Below are 19429 nucleotides of genomic sequence, written 5' to 3'. Positions count from 1 at the left end.
AAAGAAAGCAGGCTATGTTGAGCCTCTGTCCACTCCCAGAAAGAGAAGTGCAAACACGCACACCTTCCACTGGCTGTGGGACTGGCTGGACAAGTTGCATGCCACTGCAAGGTTATTATACAATTTAGAATTTGTTGTATTTTTAGTTTTTCCATTCAAAACATTTTCATTGAGTTTTCACTCTGACAGTTTAGATTTTTCTGTTTTCCGGTTTATTAACTGATGTAATTTTTCAATGGCGTGTATTGTTATCACTAGAGTTATCAAGTGTCTTTTATATGTTTAAAGCAGCAGTACAATATATTTAGCTCTTTAGCAATTTAGGTGTAAAACTGCAAGTTATTCATGGAAGAACGTTGTTTTAATAATTGAATCTTTATTTTAATAATTGAATTGAATTTTAATCTTTATATAGATTCTAGGGATGTAACGATTACCAGTTTGACGATAAATCATGACAAAATTCCCCACAGTTAATATTACCGTTTCATATTTAAAGTTTTATTAAAACCATATTCGATTACCGCGATTCGAACAATTCGGTGGGGCGGTTGTCATGGCGACTGTCACATCCCTATGTGTCAGTACTTTTTCACTGCAGATGAAAATTCAAAACTTTCCTCTTCCAAAAGAAGACATAAAAATTATGTCTGTAAATAATTTCTTTTGAGAAGGTAATTGTCTTCCACTGTTTTTTGTGACTCATTGATAACAGGTTTTACAGTAAATTCAATAATGTTGCAAAAACGAATGATGTCATTTTCCACAAATTTCAATCCAACAGCCCAAATAATGAGTCATTATTATGAGTTTACTGTTGTGGATTACTGTTGTCAATAATAGTTTTTTTTTTAGCCAAGAAATCCTCTGTACTGAAGCTTTAATGAAAGCACTTTATGACATTTAAAACCTTTTACTTCTATATTCATGAAATTCAAATTAATTTATAGCCATTTTCCTACTTAGTTTTGAAATAAAGAAAATATGTTTTAGTTTACTCTCAGATTTTCCAATTATATATTTAGTTAACAATGCTATTGCTCAGTTTTTGTTATAGTCTTGGTTAGATAATTATAATAACACTGTGTTACTGGAATTCTGTCACATCGCACCTGGTTAGGACACGGTGTAAACTTTATGTAAAGAAAAAAAAAAAAAAGAAACTGTGATCAGCTGATTTATTTTTTTGTCAGTCTGAGTGGGTGGTTCTTTCCTAAAATAAGCTGCTAAATAGCCAGTAACCAAAAGCCTCTGTGCTACTAATCCTGGACCTAATTACAGTATATGCAGATATAATACATTGATATTAAAGTGCCTAATACTTTTTGACATCAGTTTTTTGCACACTAATTAAAATGCTTAAGTTATTATAGTTATACGAGTCTGTGTACCTTTCATCCTCTGCCCACATCTTCACATCTGCTAAAGTGTGAATGTGGGTTCGAAGTGCACCCACAATGCTTTTTGAGATCAGTGCACACTGCAGAGTAGTATCAGTGATAAGCAAAGAACACATTGTTACCAAAGTAACACAAAATGTTCCAGAGGAGTTGCTATTGGTTACTGACCACAGGAACAATTCTATTCTGGGTGGCTGTTTCAAGAATGTTACCTGCTCTGATCAACACCCAGCAGGCTGGAACATGTGCGCTCTGTCACCCATTCAATCTGGAGACATAAGCGAGCTACAGCGTACGCACCCATTACCCGTCCTGATTGGTCATTCCTTTCATTCCATGGTTTGTCTGAGCACGACCACAGACATAGACGCAGACATTCTTTAATGTGCCTTTCTCTTTTTCGGTGTGTATTTTAATCTTGAACGCACATGCATGCATGCACAATCAAACTATCAGTTGGAGCCAGATGGAGTTGTGATGGGTTTTTTTTTTCCAGGTGCTGTGAGGAATAATGATTAATTTACAAAATCTTTTGTCATAATCCTTGACTGACTCATACAAAAAATTTGAATATCGTGAAAAAGGTCAATATTTTTTGTCACTCATTTCAGAAAGTGAAACCTATATATTATATAGATTCATTACACAGAGTGAAATATTTCAAGCCATTATTTCTTGACATTTTGATGATTATGGCTTACAGATAATGAAAACCCCAAATTCAGTGTCTCAGAAAATTAGAATATTACATAAGATCAATAAAAAAGGATATTTTAAACAGAAATGTCAGGCTTCTGAAAAGTATGTTAATTTCTATGTTATTATCCTTTTGCATGAATTACTGCATCAATGCCGCATGGCATGGAGGCAATCAGCCTGTGGCACTGCTCAGGTGTAATGGAAGCCCAGGTTGCTTTGATAGTGGCCTTCAGGTCATCTGCATTGTTGGGTCTGGTGTCTCTCATCTTCCTCTTGCCAATACCCCATAGATTCTCTATGGGGTTCAGGTCAGGCGAGTTTGCTGGCCAATCAAGCACAGTAACACCATGGTCATTGAACCAGCTGCTGGTACCTTTGGCAGTGTGGGCAGGTGCCAAGTCCTGCTGGAAAATGAAATCAGCATCTCCATAAAGCTTGTCAGCAGAAGGAAGCATGAAGTGCTCTAAAATTTCCTGGTAGATGGCTGCGTTGACTGTGTACTTCAGAAAACACAGTGGACCAACACCAGCAGATGACATGGCAGCCCAAATCATCACTGACTGTGGAAACTTCACACTGGACTTCAAGCAACATGGATTCTGTGCCTCTCCACTCTTCCTCCAGACTCTGGGACCTTGATTTCCAAATAAAATGCAAAATTTACTTTTATCTGAAAAGAGGACTTTGGACCACTGAGCAACAGTCCAGTTATTTTTCTCCACAGCCCAGGTAAGACGCTTCTGACATTATCTCTGGTTCAGAAGTGTCTTGGTAGTCCTTTTCCTGAAGACGTCTGAGCGTGGTGACTCTTGATGCACTGACTCCAGCTTCAGTTCACTCCTTGTGAAGCTCTCCCAAGTGTTTGAATCAGCTTTGCTTGCTTGCTTATTCTCAAGCTTGCGGTCATCCCTGTTGCTTGTGCACCTTTTCCTGCCCAAATTCTTCCTTCCAGTCAACTTTGCATTTAATATGCTTTGATACAGCACTCTGTAAACAGCCACACCTTTCAGTAATGACCCTCTGTGACTTACCCTCTTTGTGGAGGGCTTCAATGTTCGTCTTCTGGATCATTGCCAAGTCAGCAGTCTTCCCCATTATTGTGGTTTCAAAGAACAAGAGATACCCGGAATTTATACTGTAGGGATGGTCATTAATTGAAACTCAAATGTAACTATTCTAATATTTTGAGATACTGATTTTTGACTTTCATGAGCTGTAAGCTCTAATCATCAAAATTAAAACACAAAAACTTTTGAAATGTTTTACTTTACATGCAATGAATCTAAAATATATGAAAGTTTCACTTTTTTTAAATGTTACAAGAAAAAATGAACTTTTCATTTTATTTAGATGTACCTGTACATACATAAATGCATACCTGAGCCAAAATAGTTTTTATGCCAATAAAACCCTCCTCTTTTTTTTCTCTTCTGGATGATTTTGGCCCTCAGGCTAATCAAAGGCTTGCATAATTGGTGGCTTTGCTGATGTGTCATGTTTTGTTTTTTGTTTTCTTCCCTTTTTTGTGTGTGTGTGTGTGTGTGTGTGTGTGCTAATATACGTTTACATGCACTTTCTAGGAAAACTGACACACAAAAGAACGTTTTCCAATGGAGTATGTGGTAAGCGTTTCCCCAAACACACCTGCACGTACGTATCCCAAGGCATGGAGGCTGGTCAGACATTACCGAAAAACCTGTCCTGTCTAGTTAGTGTGGAAGCCAGTAGGCTAACTTATAAACAAACTTTATGCTATTACTCAGACGGAGACCCAACTGACAGGAATTAACACCCACATTAATTTGTTGGGCGTGTCTCGATTAACTAGTTGTATTACAAGCCTCACGCATAATATGCTGCTCTTTCACTGTGTATTATGTAGTTTATTATTGAAATAGGCTTTGATTTTGTCCTCTGTGCTTATTTTTAATTGATGTGAGTCTGGTCCTTGCAGTTACATGGCAACCAAAGTTTTAGTACAGTGAGCCGGGTAAGAAGAGAACATCTAGTGCTGTCTATGAATATCTTTTACTGCATTCCGCACATGCACGCGCACTGTGCTTTATACACAACGTTACGTTTCTTCAGGGAGTTGAAAATGTAGGTCATTAGATTTACCATAATGCTTTGTATCTCTCTGTGTTAGCTCACTTCCTGTCCTTCCGTTCTGAGATGCTCAAGAGTGTGTGGGTCTCTAGGTGAAACGCCTTCATGTTGTCATTGATGAGAATCATCAGCCTCTATGCCTAGGGTTACACTTCCAACATGCACAGGTGATGGGATGGGTGTCTGGACTTTTACTTTGCCACATGTGTATTCTCCTATTCTTTTCTTACTACTACTTTCTGAGGCGTGGATTTACTTTTTCATTTCATTTAAATGTATTGGAGATCTTGGGTCATGGCACCAGAATTGTAAATTAAAGCGGGGAGTCTGGGATTTGTTGTCTCTTCTTACCTGCTGTGGGTTCCTCTGGGGTTCTTGGGTTCATCTTACCATACATCTTTTCATTTTTGTTTGTACTTATTCTTTGGAAGCTTGTGTTATGAATTGAGAATCTTGATATTGCATATTGTGTTTACTGTGGTTCTTGTTTCGCTCTTCAGTTTAAAATTAGCAGCTCCTGCAGGGCTCAACAATAAGGATTTTTTTCTGAGCCCATCACAATTATTATTTTTTTTTTTTTGTGATGAAAAGTTATTTTTGTGTCTGTGTGTCAGGAAATAAACATAAAAAATTATTGTAAAATATATATATTATTGCTGGAAAATAATGGTGCATATACATTATTTGTTAATAATTTTTAACCATTTGTCTCATGTTATCATGCTTTCATCAGGGATGCACAAATTCTGGACAGTACTGATAAATCATATTTTCATGTTTTGGCCGATAACTGATAAATGGCTGATATAAAAATGGATATTTGTTTTAAAATCTGTTAAAGATTACTTTTTTTTTTTTTTTTTTTTTTTTTTTTTTTTTTTTACAGCGTTATTAATTTACATGTTTTAAAGAAGAACTTATTAGTTGCCAGCAAAGGTAATCTAAATTATCTTTTAATTTTTCCAATATTGGCTGATACCTATAAATAAATATACTGGCTGATAACCAATATGGTGCCGATATATTGTGCACCCCTAACTTTCACCAAAAATTCTTGCATTTTGGCAAAACCTCATCTATGTCAGAGATCTCAATAACATTACCGTGGTGACATATACATCAGCACAATTTGCAAGAACAGTTTCTAATGCTAAAATTATGCACATCACTATTAAATGTAAGATGTATTTGTTTGAGAGAGTGAGTGACAGTTCTGTCAATTGGCCCAAAACACTTTCAACATCTTTATTATTGAGCCCTGCTGTGTTTGCTTGTCTGATTTCTTCAAATTTAAAAGTGTGTAATTTAATCAGTTGTCTTTTTGCATTGATCATATGTTTGTTTACCTTGTTGTAAATGTTTGTCTGCATTAATTAATTTCTTGTGATTGTCGAGCTGTATTTCTTTCCTATATGTGTTTTGCATATTCTCTCTCTCTCCCTCCCCCTCTGCCTGTCTGCTCTGAGTGTGTGTGCTCGCCAGACATGCCCATGCCCTGGAGCCAAGGACCATGATGCAACCGTGTTTAAGCTCGAATATTCCTTCCCTCCAGACGTTTCTGATGGACATTTCAGCACAGAGTAGTGACAGGGAAGAAGCAGCGCAAAAAAAAAAGAATCGATGCACCTTTGCAGCATTTGCAGTCCCCCGTGTCCTTAGAAAGCAAGAGTGCGGACCAAGTGCACTCTGGGATTTGTAGTTCAGCTGACTCTTCCTGGTAACCCTGAATTCAGGTCACTCGACTGAATGACTCACAAATCAACCCTCTAGTTATTCTGACACATCGATTAGACTCTTATTGCAGGGTCGGTCTGGATTTGTAAGCACAAACTCCAAGATAACCTTGAGGATGCATCAAATGACCTGCAATTTGCTTTTGCTCTGCATAGGCTCGTTGATGTGGTTGAGGATGGTTCAGACAAAAATTTTATTTCTGTCATTTACTCGCCCTCATGTCATTCCAACTGAATGAAGTGTTTGTATATACAATGAAAGTCAATGGGGTCCAATTTATTTTTGTTTTAGACCCCATTGACTTTCATTATATGGACAAAAAGCAAGAAAGTAAGTCATACAGGTTTAAAACGACACAAGATGAGTAAATTAATGACCGAATTTTCATTTCAAGGTGATCTGTATCTTTAAAGTGTCAGAAATATGAAAATAGTGTGAATTATGTGGATGATTATGGAATATCAAGAGAAAGTAGACAGAAATGACTAGCCCCCCAACTTGCTTGCTCTTATGTTACCGTGGGAGGAGCATTGAGGGCAGACTTCATGCACCTCATCCGCTTTTTCCCTCCATCCATTGATGCTCTTACTCTCTCTCTCTCAGCCCCCATCATAATTGTGTGCATTAGAGTGAGAGGTGCTCGGCTGCTTGTGCATGCATGCACACTCTCATAAATGCATAAATGACTGACTCTGCAAGGAGAGAGAGCAAGAGAGGAAGGGAAGGAGGGGGCAGGAGTGCTGGGGGAATCGGTGCTAGCATCAGTGAGCGAGAGAGAGAGAGAGAGAGCATGATAGACCAGACAGGGAGGAGAGGAGAATAGAGGACAGTCGGCTACACCGCTCCTCACACACAAACGGAGTTGGAGAGGGGAGAGGATGAGAGACTGTGGGGGAAGGAAAGGACAAAAGAAGACCGCTGTGCCGTTCATCACGCCGTTCCAAAGAAGTGAGGCTGGACGAGACTGACGCTGAACGAGGGAGCCGGCGTGATTTTGTGATTTTGAAGAGAACAGAAGAAAAGGATAAAAAAGAGCATGTTTTTGTCTTTCAGGGAGGGGACTGAGCCAGAAAGCAAGTGAGGGAGAAAGAGGAGAAGGAGGAGGATTGTCTGGCGCTGTTTAAATATTAACGTGATTATGATTTGAACATGGAGGTCATTCGTTTTATACCTAAAATGTGGCTCTCTCGTACTCTTTTTAATCCAGGGACTTAGTGGATAAAATATCGCTCTTACTTTCTGCAGCAACTACACCGTGAGGACAAAAAAAAGCTCTTTAAAGCTCTTGAAATTATTTTACTTTGACTTTTTTGGATAACAACTTACAAACTCTTGTATTTTTTATGTATATAGTGATGTCTGTTAAAGAAACAATTTTATTGGTGTTACATAAGTGTTATGCAGACAGAAATCAGGTTTTTTTTTAATGCAAAACTTTTAGATGTCTTTCTTTGTAGTGTATAAACAAGTGCTTTCATAGATACCGGTAGATATTTCATAGAGATCAGGACTACTTTTTAGCTTTTGCTAGTTCTGCTAGTTCTGCTGTCTTTAGGCAGAAGCTAGTTCTGCTGTCTTTAGGCAGAATTGTGCATGAGTCTGTCTTAAGTGTGTGTGTGTGTGTGTGTGTGTGTGTGTGTGTGTGTGTACTTGAGCAATATTTGATTTTCTCATTTGGACCAGTGCCACGACTGCGCTCTGTGCATGTGTTCAGATGTGTGTCTGGTTCTTTTTGAGTTTGGATGCCAACACTGATCACCACTGTGGTGTTTGTGGCAGCAGCGGTTGAACTTTCTCGTCGTGTGCCAGCGCCCACTGCAGAACATTGATTCACACTGGCTCTGAGCTCTCGTGATTGAACAGGGAGCGAGCCGACAGGTTTTGTGTTGGCGAAACTTGTCGGCTTTTGTCTGGGTTCTGTCATGACTCTGTCTCCCACGTTTTTTCATCAGTCTGTTACCATGGCAACCGTGTCATTGGCATGTTAAGTTCTCATGCTTCGTCTTTCACAACTTCAGCGCTAGCGTGTTGCAGCGTCCCAAGTTACGCTTTAAACCAGACTCTACATTCAGTCTCACCAGTATTAGGAAAGAGTCGTGCCTTCAGACCTTACGAGGGTTCAAGGTGCTCGCTCTGAATCTTAGTTCATTCGGTCAATCTCTAAATCAGAGTTGCCAACATTGGACATTTTTTCGCTGACCATCAAAATAATTGATTCATGTCATGATGTTTTATAGTGAAATGGTGTAGTTAAACTCAGGTTTTTCCATCTGTGCTGGAGCTCAACTGCACTAATTCAGCATCCGATTTACCTTTAGGACAATGAGATTAGCCGTTTCGGCTCACATTAATCAGAAAGACAAAGAGTCTACCCTGTTAACTAGATCTGTGCTTGAAAAAAGTCTCTCTGTGTGGTGTGGTTTGTTTACTTGCCTTTGGTTTAACTTCAGACGGACAGGAACCTCTCCTTTAGTGCAGCCACTGTTAGGTTGGCAACTCATTCACTCATGTTTACTGGTTTCTGAAACAACCCATCATATCAAAACAGGGACTTTGCCATATTCCTAACCGACAGGTGCTACACCCAAGCTAGGTTACCATAGTGTGTTAAACTCTTATGTTATTATTTAAATGTTTTTTTTTTTAGTCGGATTTCTACTTCTCTGTACAGGTTCTCCTAAACACTGTGCTATTTCTGTGCCATGTTGTGTTGACGTCAATAAAGTCCATGACACGATGAGCGATTTGATAATACAGCCAAGTCTGAGACACTTGTGTCTAAGTGCACTGTAAAAAAAATTGCAAAGCTGTTCAGACTATACTGAATATACAGTGAGCTATGCAGCACTAAACAACTGGTTCTGTGCCATGTCGTCGTGATACAGTTTATGAACTTCATCTTCTTGTAACTTATTGTGCTTTTTCAACCAGGTCTGAGTGGTTCTCTTTACAGGTCCTCTGTGAGGAATCTCTCCATAAGAATGGCCCAATGGCACCGCTATTGTGGTGCTTTGTAGATGCAGTGGAGTGCCCATAAATCCTCGGCTGGTCTTGTCGCACTCCAGCCGAGATAATAGGGCCGCCTCGTTGACTGCCAGTCACATCTGTTGGAACAACTTGGGATGTCTCGCATTTGTTCATGCACATCTGAGGCAAGACACTCTGTCTCTTTGCAGCCCTGAGGCTTCTTTGTGGTGCTAAAGAGTACAAAAACAATCAGAGGCACCTGAATGGACAAAGCTAGCCACAACAATAGAAGCTCAAGGTATTTTTGTGGCTGCTAATGTAAATTATATGCAGTGAAAAACAGAACAAGACTGGATTTGGTTCAAGTCGGCTGGACTTGGCTATAAACTGGCTTTCACAACACCAGTAGAAACTGGTCTATAAATGCTAATCATTTGTGAGGTTTAGAGTTACCCTGGTCTGTCAGCTCAGAACTGTTAGAGGTTACAAGACTGTTGCCTCTCTATCAGAGGTTTTAAAGTGCTTTACACCGGGGATGAGCATTCGTGCGGTTAAATACGGTGTTTGACTTTGCTGACATTTAGAGGGTAGGTTTTCACTCAGGAAAACAGATCTATAAAGAACTGCTCAATCCGAGACTGTTTGCCTGATTTTAAGGTGCCATTTAGGCTAATGAGCAACTGATTGATTTTCTAGTTAGCATCTAATGAGCAGATCTCTGGAGGCGGTACTTCAGATTTGGCCAATCGGGTCTCATTACCGTCACCCTGACAGTGCTGAAACGTGCTTGTTTTAGGAACATCATAGTTCCCTTGCGGCTGGATTGTCACACTTTAAACTTCTTCACCGATCACACCAAACAATCAGTGGTTCTCTAAATGGTGCTCTAACCCATGTTATCTTCTATACAGCCATATTTATCTTTGACTTAACTGTTTCAGGGCTTTCTGAGTCTAGTTTGTCCTTTTCTAAATCATATTTATACAAACTGTTGTTTATCAGGGTTATTTATCTGTGTGTATAATCGAAAATTAGTTGTTGTGTTTTTTTTTTTTTTTTTTTTAGTTGATTCAGTGAATTGTTGTGCTAATTTGAAGATCGCAAAGAGGCTCAGGTGTTTTTTTTTAAAGCAAATAGCAGTAACAGGACAGCCTGGAGAACGGGAAAGAAGACGTGGGAGGGGGCGCGGGGGAGCGAGAGATTATCTGGAAGAAGAGAGCGAGCGTGTTGGAGAGGGAGAGAGAGTTGGAGTTGGAGAGGCAGAAGCTGGAGGAGGAGAGGAGGAACGCTGTGGGATACACGGTGTGGAGGCTGAGAGAGGGATTCCAAGAGAGGAAGGATAGAGAGGAGGATACCCTCAAAGGGACGATCGCCGAGGGTGCGAAAGCAGCACAGCCGGAAGTGATCTGGAAAAGACGAGAGGAAGAGGAGGAGAAAGATAGGGATAGAGCTCGGCTTGGCGACAGAGGTCCCAAAATCATCTGGAGGAGGAGGGAAAGGGAGTGACAGGAAAAGATTGGGATGTGTCAGTGCTAAGCGCTTTCAGGTGTGTGACAGGACGTGAGGTGGCAAATTTAGTCTTACGGTACAAATAAACCTGCATGTACTCGTACTTCATGTAATCTAGGTGCTAGATAGTGTACATCAGGTCCCGTTTTTTTATAAATTGTATGGAATTAAGTGTTGAATTTAAGTCTGCCCTATAGTAAAATCTGTATAGTATCATATTAATATATTTATACACACGATGCTTAAAATCTGTTAAAATGATCATTGTTTTATGTAATGCGTTTTATTGTTGAATTAAAAATGAAACATTTAGCTGCACTTTAACTTCAGATTTATCTTAATATTGTATGCATAGTTTCATTTTTACCACAAAAATAGGATAGTTTCAAAAAAAGTGTAAATCAACAGACCTCCTAGAGGTCAAAGTACCCCTTGTTGTAGATCCCTGGTGTACATTTTTTAACACCTGGACTAAATTAAGTCTTTAAACCAAACATTGAGGATCATGTTGATTGGTGCCAGTCTAATCATAACTGAGCGCAGCAGTTTGAATCATCATTAAATGATCCACATTCACTGGATCAGTACTTTTAGCATTTTCCATTCATCTCTTCCCGCTCTCTTCCTCTCTCGCTCTATCGATCCGTCTGTCTGACGGAAGCCTCCTCTCCCAAAGTCTCAGCTGCAGCTAATAGGCTTTTTATGGGAGTCTGTCAGACAAGAGCTAGTAGAGTGGAGCCCAGCACATGCAAAACGAAATGAACACGCACATAAACACACTCGCATGTATATAAAACACAATAGTACTCTCTTTCACACATCTACTGTTGTGTCTGAAGCACTTATATATGACTATACCAATAACTTCATGACAATCATACTATATTTAGTAATTCATAGTGTCCTGAGAAGCTCTATGCAGACTTGAGATCTGATGCAAAACAACAGCAGAAAACTTTTTTACTTTTTTGCATCCGTCTTTTCGTCTCTTCTCACATCCTGTTTTTGATACTTTACCGGACTGAACGGTCAGCACACTGTCCTCTCTCTGGTGCGATGATGAAGGAATCAGTAGATGCAGAGAAAAAGAGAACTATAAAAGACAAGGGAAGACAAGTTATCGATTGCGATAGAGCGTTGTGGAGAGACAATTAAGGACGTTTAGTGGACACTGAGACGACAGAGACACCAATGGAGCTCGTCCCCAAAACCAAATACACGCCCTTCAGGAGCGACTCCTTCAGCTCAACAGACGAGACTGCGTCCAATCCCTCTCTCCCTTCTTCTGCTCCTCTCACCCCACTCACCCCTCCCGGTATCCCTCCTTCTCTCTCCTCCTCCTCCCTCACTCCCATCCTCCCCCCTTCGTCTCCACGGCAGGCTGAAAACAGCCCCACCACCCTCTGCTCCTTCTTCCCCAGGATGGGAGCCCTGCGGCTGGGTGTGTCTTCCACACTGCTTCCAGGCCTGAAGGCCTCCAGCAGGCCAGCTAACGTGCCAGGCGGTCAGGAAGGTTTGGGAGGGTCTCTGGAAGACACTGGGACCTTCGCCGCCAACTCTTCTCCTCCTCCTCCTCCTCTTCCTCTCCTTTCTCTAACGACCCCATCTCCTCCTCCTCGTCCCCCACAGGATATGAACCGGCTGGGTGGGGCCGCGCGTAGGGCCCGTGTGGAAGGGGGCCAGCTCGGCGGAGATGAGTGGACACGGCACGGCTCCTTCGTCAACAAGCCCATCCGAGGCTGGCTGCACTCAGACAATGTGGTCAGCACCACTGGGGTCTCCTACACTGTCAGGGTAAGATGCATAGGTCTGTTCATCCAGGGCTGTGTTTTCCTAAAGCATCGTAAGCTTAAGTACATCATTGACCCATTGAAACCAATGGAGCTAAGATCAATTTAGGCTTACGATGATTTTGGGAAACATAGCCCAGTTTTGTGACTGTCACCTCAAGTAGGGCACTAGGCTATATGGACCGTTTCAATAGCAACAACATAAACAAACGTTACTGCACATGCACGCTTTTGTGGCCCAAACTTAACTTCCGGTAGACTTCCACAAAGAATCAATAACAACCGCAAAGTCCCTCTAGAGTAGATTATTTCTGATAATAAGCAAAATATTTTTGCTGCGTATATCAGACGGACTTATTGAAAATGCTAATTCATTCTCTGCCAGCTGGAGGCACTTTTGGAGCAGCAGAAATTTAGGTTTCCTCAGTTTCTCTGCTCACAAACGCTGCTTTATAAGGCATTAAATGAAAATGACATTGTAAATTTTCTGAAGAGAGTCGGTTTCCTTCAGAGTACAAACACCTGCGCCGCGTTTTGATTTTGAAACGTGCAGTGCTCATGCTTATTCAACGAAGTCAAAGCCTTTTGGAAAATCAATTTTTTGTGGTCAGTTTTGATATTGTGACTGCGACAAATAAATAAATAAATGTATGGGAAACACATCCCACAGCTTAACAACCTGAGCCCAACTTCTATCTACTCATCACCTTAACTTTAACTGTGTTTGTAGTCGGCGCCACTAACCAGACCGATAAACATAAACAGACCGGAAGTTAACTTCAGGCCAAGCTCGTGATCCCAATGAAACCGTCTATAAGGGTATAAAGGGTGATTTCAGACACAGCCCAAAACAACTACTACTACTAAAAATAATGTATTGAAAGAGCTGTGCATGAAAAGTGTTTATTTATTTGTTCATTTGTTTTTAATTAGTTTTTTTTAGTCAAGAAAGTTTAGTTAGAAAGAAGCCTAACTTGGTTCTTGTAATGATTATACAGAAGTGTGAACACCCATTTACTATTTCTGTTGGGAGCAGAGTTTGGGCGAAACATTAATTTGAAAACGAAAAACATTGCTTGTTAGTTTCTGCACATTGTTGCAGCCTGAATGTTGGTATAAATGTTAGTTAAATGCTTGGAGTTCTGTTGCTTTTCAGTTCTCTCAGTGAGTCTATTTTAGTTCAAGACCATTTTATCTGCTTAATGGATTGTTTTCTTTAATGTGTGGCGTTTTCTATGGGCAGGAAATACATTGAGAACTGCTTTATTTGATTAGTGCTTCGTAATTAGAGCATAAGTTCTCATAAAACACGTACACACACGCACTTAACCACATGCACGACAGCTGCCTGGCCAACTCAATAATCTGGACACAAGGCAATACACAACCATATTCTGTGCTCTCAATTGTGGTTGGAGGGCTAGCACAGGAAGTGCTGTGACTGAAGGTTTGTCGTCTTTGTCTTTGCTGCAGTATATGGGCTGCGTGGAGGTGCTGCAGTCAATGAGAGCACTGGACTTCAACACCAGAACTCAGGTTACCAGGTAACGCACACACACATTCACTCTCGCTTGCATGTACATCCACTGCGTCCCACAGGAGTGATTTAATTGTACATTCTCCCCACATCCACATAATGCACATGTGCACGAACATACACTCTCTCACACGGGCCCGGTTAAAAGCCCCTCCTCTGATGAAAAATTCATGTTGCTCTCTCATAGAGTGTGACAGAAAGAGAACGCTAGAGAGAAATACTAAAATAATGAACATACACAACCATCTTCTCATTCTCACAGCCATTCGGTTTCACTTTTTTTAATAAAATGTATGTAGATGTGCACACGTATAAAGTGTTGATATCTGTAGGACTATAAAAATGCAGAACACTTCCTGTATTAAACCACATTATTTGCAAAATGCAACACATTCTACACTGAAATGCTGTGAAGGGAAGCGTTATAATGGCATCAGCCCTGCTGTGTAACCATAAAGTCTTATAATAGAATCCTCTGGAACTCTTGCGGTTTCCTCCCTTTTCTTCCCTGTTCATGTGTGTTTGTTAATGGATGCTACACACATTTGCTTCTCAATATTGACAGTAGCAGCTGCTCGATAAACTGTTTTCATGCATAATCCTCAATTTCGCTGGAGGGTGAAATGCATTCAAGAAAAAAACATTAGGAGGGTGTGCGTGAATTATTATAGTTTGGAAAACTTGACTAGATTTTATTTAGTTTTTTTCTATATTGTTAAACTCAAAATACACATAAAAAAGAAATAGTTTTTAGTTGTATTTATTTATTTTAAGGTAGGGATGCCCTTATTACATATTTGTGGTTGACCCAAAACCCAAATTCATTATTTTCATGTTGTGGTCAATAACAAAAAAAAAAAAAAAAAATAGTAATTCTATACTTAAAAAAAATTAAAATAATAATAATTAAAATTAAAAAACTAAAAAGCATTCATTTCATATTCTGCCATTTAGTCATCACAAGGCTGCAATTTCATTAAATAAATAAATGTCCAGCATGTTTCAGAGTGAAGCTTTTTAGATTTGTTCCCCAAATTGTGCAGCCCTACAACATTATAATGTACAGGTGAAAAAAGTATATTAATTTTGATATTTAGTAGTTTTGAGTGTTTAAAGATGACAGCCTTGTTCAAAGAACAACCCTGTTCTGCCTATGACAACACATAACAAAGCATTAACCACACAGTGATTGTGAATCAAACAACTGCTTTGTTTAATTGGGGAGTTTTGTATGACAGATACATTTATAGTTTGAAGTCAGGCTTCAGATTGAGAATAAATCAGTCCATCAGATTTAGAATTAATCACGCTATTTATTTAAATAATTCTCTGTAATTTTGTCGCATTTTTGTTTATATTTTAGTCAATATTTATAATTGCAGTCTATTTTTCACTCTTGTACGTACATTTTTTTTATCAATGTATTTATTTTTTAATAGTTTGTCTTTTATAATAGTTTTTATTCACGGTAGTTGTCCTGGTGTTTTTGTTTGTGTCTGACTGCTTGCATGTGTGAGATGGCAGGAAGTGTAATGACTGGAGCATGTGTCTAATGTAATAGTCCCTCAGCCATATGAAATTTGGGAACGCATGAAAAGGAGTGTGATGGAAGCTCTCATCTAACAATCTGATTATGTTCTCCTCACAATCTCTATCCAGCATGTGTGTACGTTTATAACCGTTTGTTTTGTATTCCAGGGAGGCAATATCAGTGGTGTGTGAGGCAGTACCAGGTGCCAAAGGAGCTCAGCGAAGGAGAAAGGTATTCAACGCTTTATCTTATCTTTCTTTCTCAGACACCGACTTTCAGCCGTGCAATATATTTGCACTTTTGTTAGTTACAGGTACAGCTCACAAACCTCACAGTGTTCTAGTAAGGCCTGAACAGTTTCCAGTAAAAATACTGCTGTGTTATATATATTTAACACACATTCACACGCGTTTGCTCGAAGTGTTGTGTCTCGGGTCAGACTGTGGTATTTGGTTTATGGCTGGTTTCAGAGGTTGAGGAGTGCAATACCCCTTTCGGTTTGCTTATAGGGTTTGTGTGTGAGTGAGGAGCCAAAGTCTGCCCTGGTTTTGATCAACACAGGCCTGTCTCACAAAAGCACGCATGAATAGTGTGATAAGTGGCGCATCAGCGGAACTCAAGCAGTCGGCTTGAGTTGACAGCATTGATACAGTGGCTCTATACAGAAAATAAAATGATTTCTGGCTTATCATATTGAGTTTGTCCTTTAATAATGGATTTTTAATTCAGAATTATTATTGGTAGTAGTGTGCCACTTTAAGTCTATTCTATTTAGTTTTATTTGCACCAAACTAAAACCAAACCACAAAGCGTAAACCATCTGGATTCAGGCAGATTTACTGAATAGTAAGTGTTTGTGTTGATGTTACTGCATGTGAAACTAGTTTATTCTGGTATTTCATGTTGCTTCATAAAAGCCTATGTTGCGAAATTGTATGATTAATCATTTTTAGTTGAGTTTGTAGTTAACAGAAAAAATGGGCTCAGCACAGATACCTCATTTACAGCGATGCTACTCTTCAAACGTTTGTAATAATTAAAGTTTTTAAAGTAGTCTCTTAAAGGGATAGTTCACCCAAAAATGAAAATTTGATGTTTATCTGCTTACCCCAAGGGCATCTAAGATGTAGGTGACTTTGTTTCTTCAGTAGAACACAAACGAAGATTTTTAACTCAAACTGTTACAGTCTGTCAATCATATAATGGCAGTCAATGGGACTCACGGCTTTGAGAGGAAATAAACATACACAGACAAAATCAAATTAAACCCTGCGGCTCGTGACGATACATTGAGGTCTAAAGACAAACGATCGGTCTGTGCAAGAAACTGAACAGTATTTATATAGTTTTTGTCCTCTGATTCACCGCTCTGTTGAACTGTCCTGAGCGCGTTCACAACAGCCAGTGCGTGATGTGTCGTCATCTTCTTGCTTTAATGCGGATCGCAGACTTATAAGTGCATCACCGCCACCTATATCTCAAATGGACCATTGATACTCTATCTACAATCTCAATGAGGAGTGTCAATGGTTAAATGGTAAAGGCTATGGCGTAGCCTGACGTGCACCTCTCTAAAAATGTCACAGCGCATCAATTCTACAAGGACCGCAAGCGCTGTGATTGGTCTGCTAGTACGACTCCCTCTGTATGTATTTGAGTTTTGTGTGTGTTTTTTGCACTGTAATATATTTTAATGTTACACCTTCTTATTTAAAATAAAACAAAGCAAAGAACAAGTGTCTTATCATTTATTATAAAACATAGCATTATACATCACTTTGTTGTCCGCGACAAACAATGTTGTTCTGCCATGGTACAAGTCCTTGTGGAGATTGAAAGAATGACATCATCTCCTGTTCCGTTGCTGTCTCTTTTTTGTAGTTTTAAATAAATTATCTGTTCTTTTGATATTTATTTGCCGCTGTCACAACTGATGCTTCTCCGCCAAGCTGCTGCTGCTTCGGCTTTTGCCGTGATACTGCGGGTTACACAAGCAACATGCCCATGAACACTGCAGACAGAGGTATAAAGGAAAACCGACGCACAGCCTACAGCGTAGAGGCTACGGCGTATGTCCGACGCAGAAGTATAAATCAGGCTTTATGCTCAACAAAGCTGCATTTATTTGATCAGAAATACAGTAAAAACATTAATAGTGTGAAATATTCTAACAATTTTTGCAACCATTTACTATTTGAATATATTATATAGCCTAATTTATTCCTGTAATGGCAAAGTTGATTTTTCAGCAGCCATTACTCCTGTCTTCAGCGTCACATGATCCTTCAGAAATCAATCTGATTTGCTGCTCAAGAAACATTAGAAACGTTGCACTATGGGCGTCCTGAGTTCGAATCCCGACTCGAGGACCTTTCCCGATCCTGCCCCTGTCTCTCTCTCCCACTTCGCTTCCTGTCAGATCTAAACTGTCCTATCAAAGCAAAAACGCCAAAAATAAATCAAATTTTTTGTTTTATAAATAAACAGCTTAATATTTTTGTGGAAACCTGTTAAACCTTTTGTGAAAATTATAAATGTCTTTTGTTTAGAGCTTTGATCAATTTAATAAACCCTTGCTGAATAAAAGTATTAATTTCTTTGAGAAAAATCTGACCCTAAGCTTTTGTATGGTAGTGTAAAATTCTGATTGACTAAACCTGACGTGTTGATATAGAGACTGAATGTGAGGTAAAACAAGCTTCAGACAGACCAGACTATTTCAAATGTTCTCTATTTCCCATTAATCTTTTCATTAAAATATTTAGGTTTCATCTTTTTATCATAAAATATTTAACTTTTTACTTTTTTTGATCTGGTGTAATTAATGGAGTGTCTCTGTTTCTGTCTCTTTGCAGCCCTCCTCTCGTTGTCTCTCCTCCATCTTAGGGAAGAGTAATCTCCAGTTTGCTGGAATGACAATCAACCTCACCGTGTCGACCAGCAGTTTGAACCTACTGGCAGTCGACTGCAAACAGGTTAGATGTCACACATGCACACAAACATGAATACAGTTCCTACTTTGCTGTGTGGAATTCACTGTTACCCATGGCTAATGATGAAAGCGGATTGTGTTATGCAGACGCTCTTCACAGCAGGACGGGATGGACTGAATTATGCTATCTCTTCCTCTGAATAAAACATTTCTCAGTGTGTATTAAAAGTGAAGTTTGCCATTTTTACGATTTTTAAAATACTTTCTCATATCCCAGTTGTGCTATGCATAGAGACAGCTAGAAGCAAGCTATTTAAAGTAGGTTCATTTCCCTCAAAAGTGTACTCTAGTACAAACACTAGTTTGGCTCCGATCACACATTGTTAGCGCTAAATAAGCTATATAAGATCTTCTACGCACTGCACTGCACTTCATTACACTGCACTAAAATACATGTTTTAAATTTGCTGGTTCCGTGTGGCCAGAAATGTGGATTAATTATATCTAAGTATAGTTTCTATTAATCTATTAACATATGTACTGACATATCGCTCGAGACTTATTGATAGAAAAACATTATTTGGAGTACTACTTGTGCACAATGCACATTTCTTAATATTAAGCCTAAAATGTGTTTTAATGTCACTTTTGATGAGGATTGTATGATATTTGAATAATATCAGTCTTTAAATGCAAGATATTCAAAGTGTACCTTAAGTATACTTGCAATAGTTCCACTTTAGCACAATCAGATATACTTCAGTATATCTTTAGTTGACCTTCTGCACTACTTCCACTCAATTAAAGTGAATTAAGTACAAAATTAGTTGTTCCAATTTAGCAGACTTTAAGTATGCATACTTATAGTATACCAAAAGAACAATTGCAATGTATTTTTATTAAAGGGTTAGTTCACCCCAAAATGAAAATTCTGTCATTAATTACTCACCCTCATGACGTTCCAAACCCGTAAGACCTTCGTTCATCTTCAGAACACAAATTAAGATGTTTTTGATTAAATCGGAGAGCTCTCAGACCCTCCATAGACAGCAAGGCAACTGTAATGTTTCCAGGTCCAGAAACGTAGTAAGGACATCAGTAAAACAGTCCATGTGACATCAGTGGCTCAACTTCAGTTTTGCGATGGGTGAACTAACCCTTAAGTACATTAAATATGTAAATGTATTTGTACTTGCCATGAAATAAATGTATTTCAAATGCATT

General features: G+C 39.2%; 1 protein-coding gene across 3 annotated transcripts in view; it reads left to right on the top strand.

The window, feature by feature from the left end:
* LOC306878097 (SHC-transforming protein 1-like) overlaps window positions 1–19429 on the top strand; it is a gene marked incomplete at its 5' end in the record, with an annotated part of 41032 nt that overhangs the window by 6014 nt on the left and 15589 nt on the right. The window contains 5 exons of one of the 3 annotated variants that reach the window (XM_079430215.1): window positions 3680–3721; window positions 12045–12209; window positions 13679–13749; window positions 15441–15504; window positions 18129–18248. In XM_079430215.1, coding sequence (XP_079286341.1) covers window positions 3710–3721; window positions 12045–12209; window positions 13679–13749; window positions 15441–15504; window positions 18129–18248 — 432 coding nt within the window. Of the gene's footprint in view, window positions 1–3679; window positions 3722–11606; window positions 12210–13678; window positions 13750–15440; window positions 15505–18128; window positions 18249–19429 lie in introns of those variants that run through there. The other 2 variants (XM_079430216.1, XM_079430214.1) reach the window with 2 other exon arrangements.

The sequence above is a fragment of the Barbus barbus genome (genome assembly GCF_936440315.1).
Source record: "Barbus barbus genome assembly, chromosome: 12".
Taxonomy (NCBI): Eukaryota; Metazoa; Chordata; class Actinopteri; order Cypriniformes; family Cyprinidae; genus Barbus; species Barbus barbus.
Note: the sequence above shows the minus strand (reverse complement) of the source record. Positions and strands in the feature narration are given on the sequence as shown.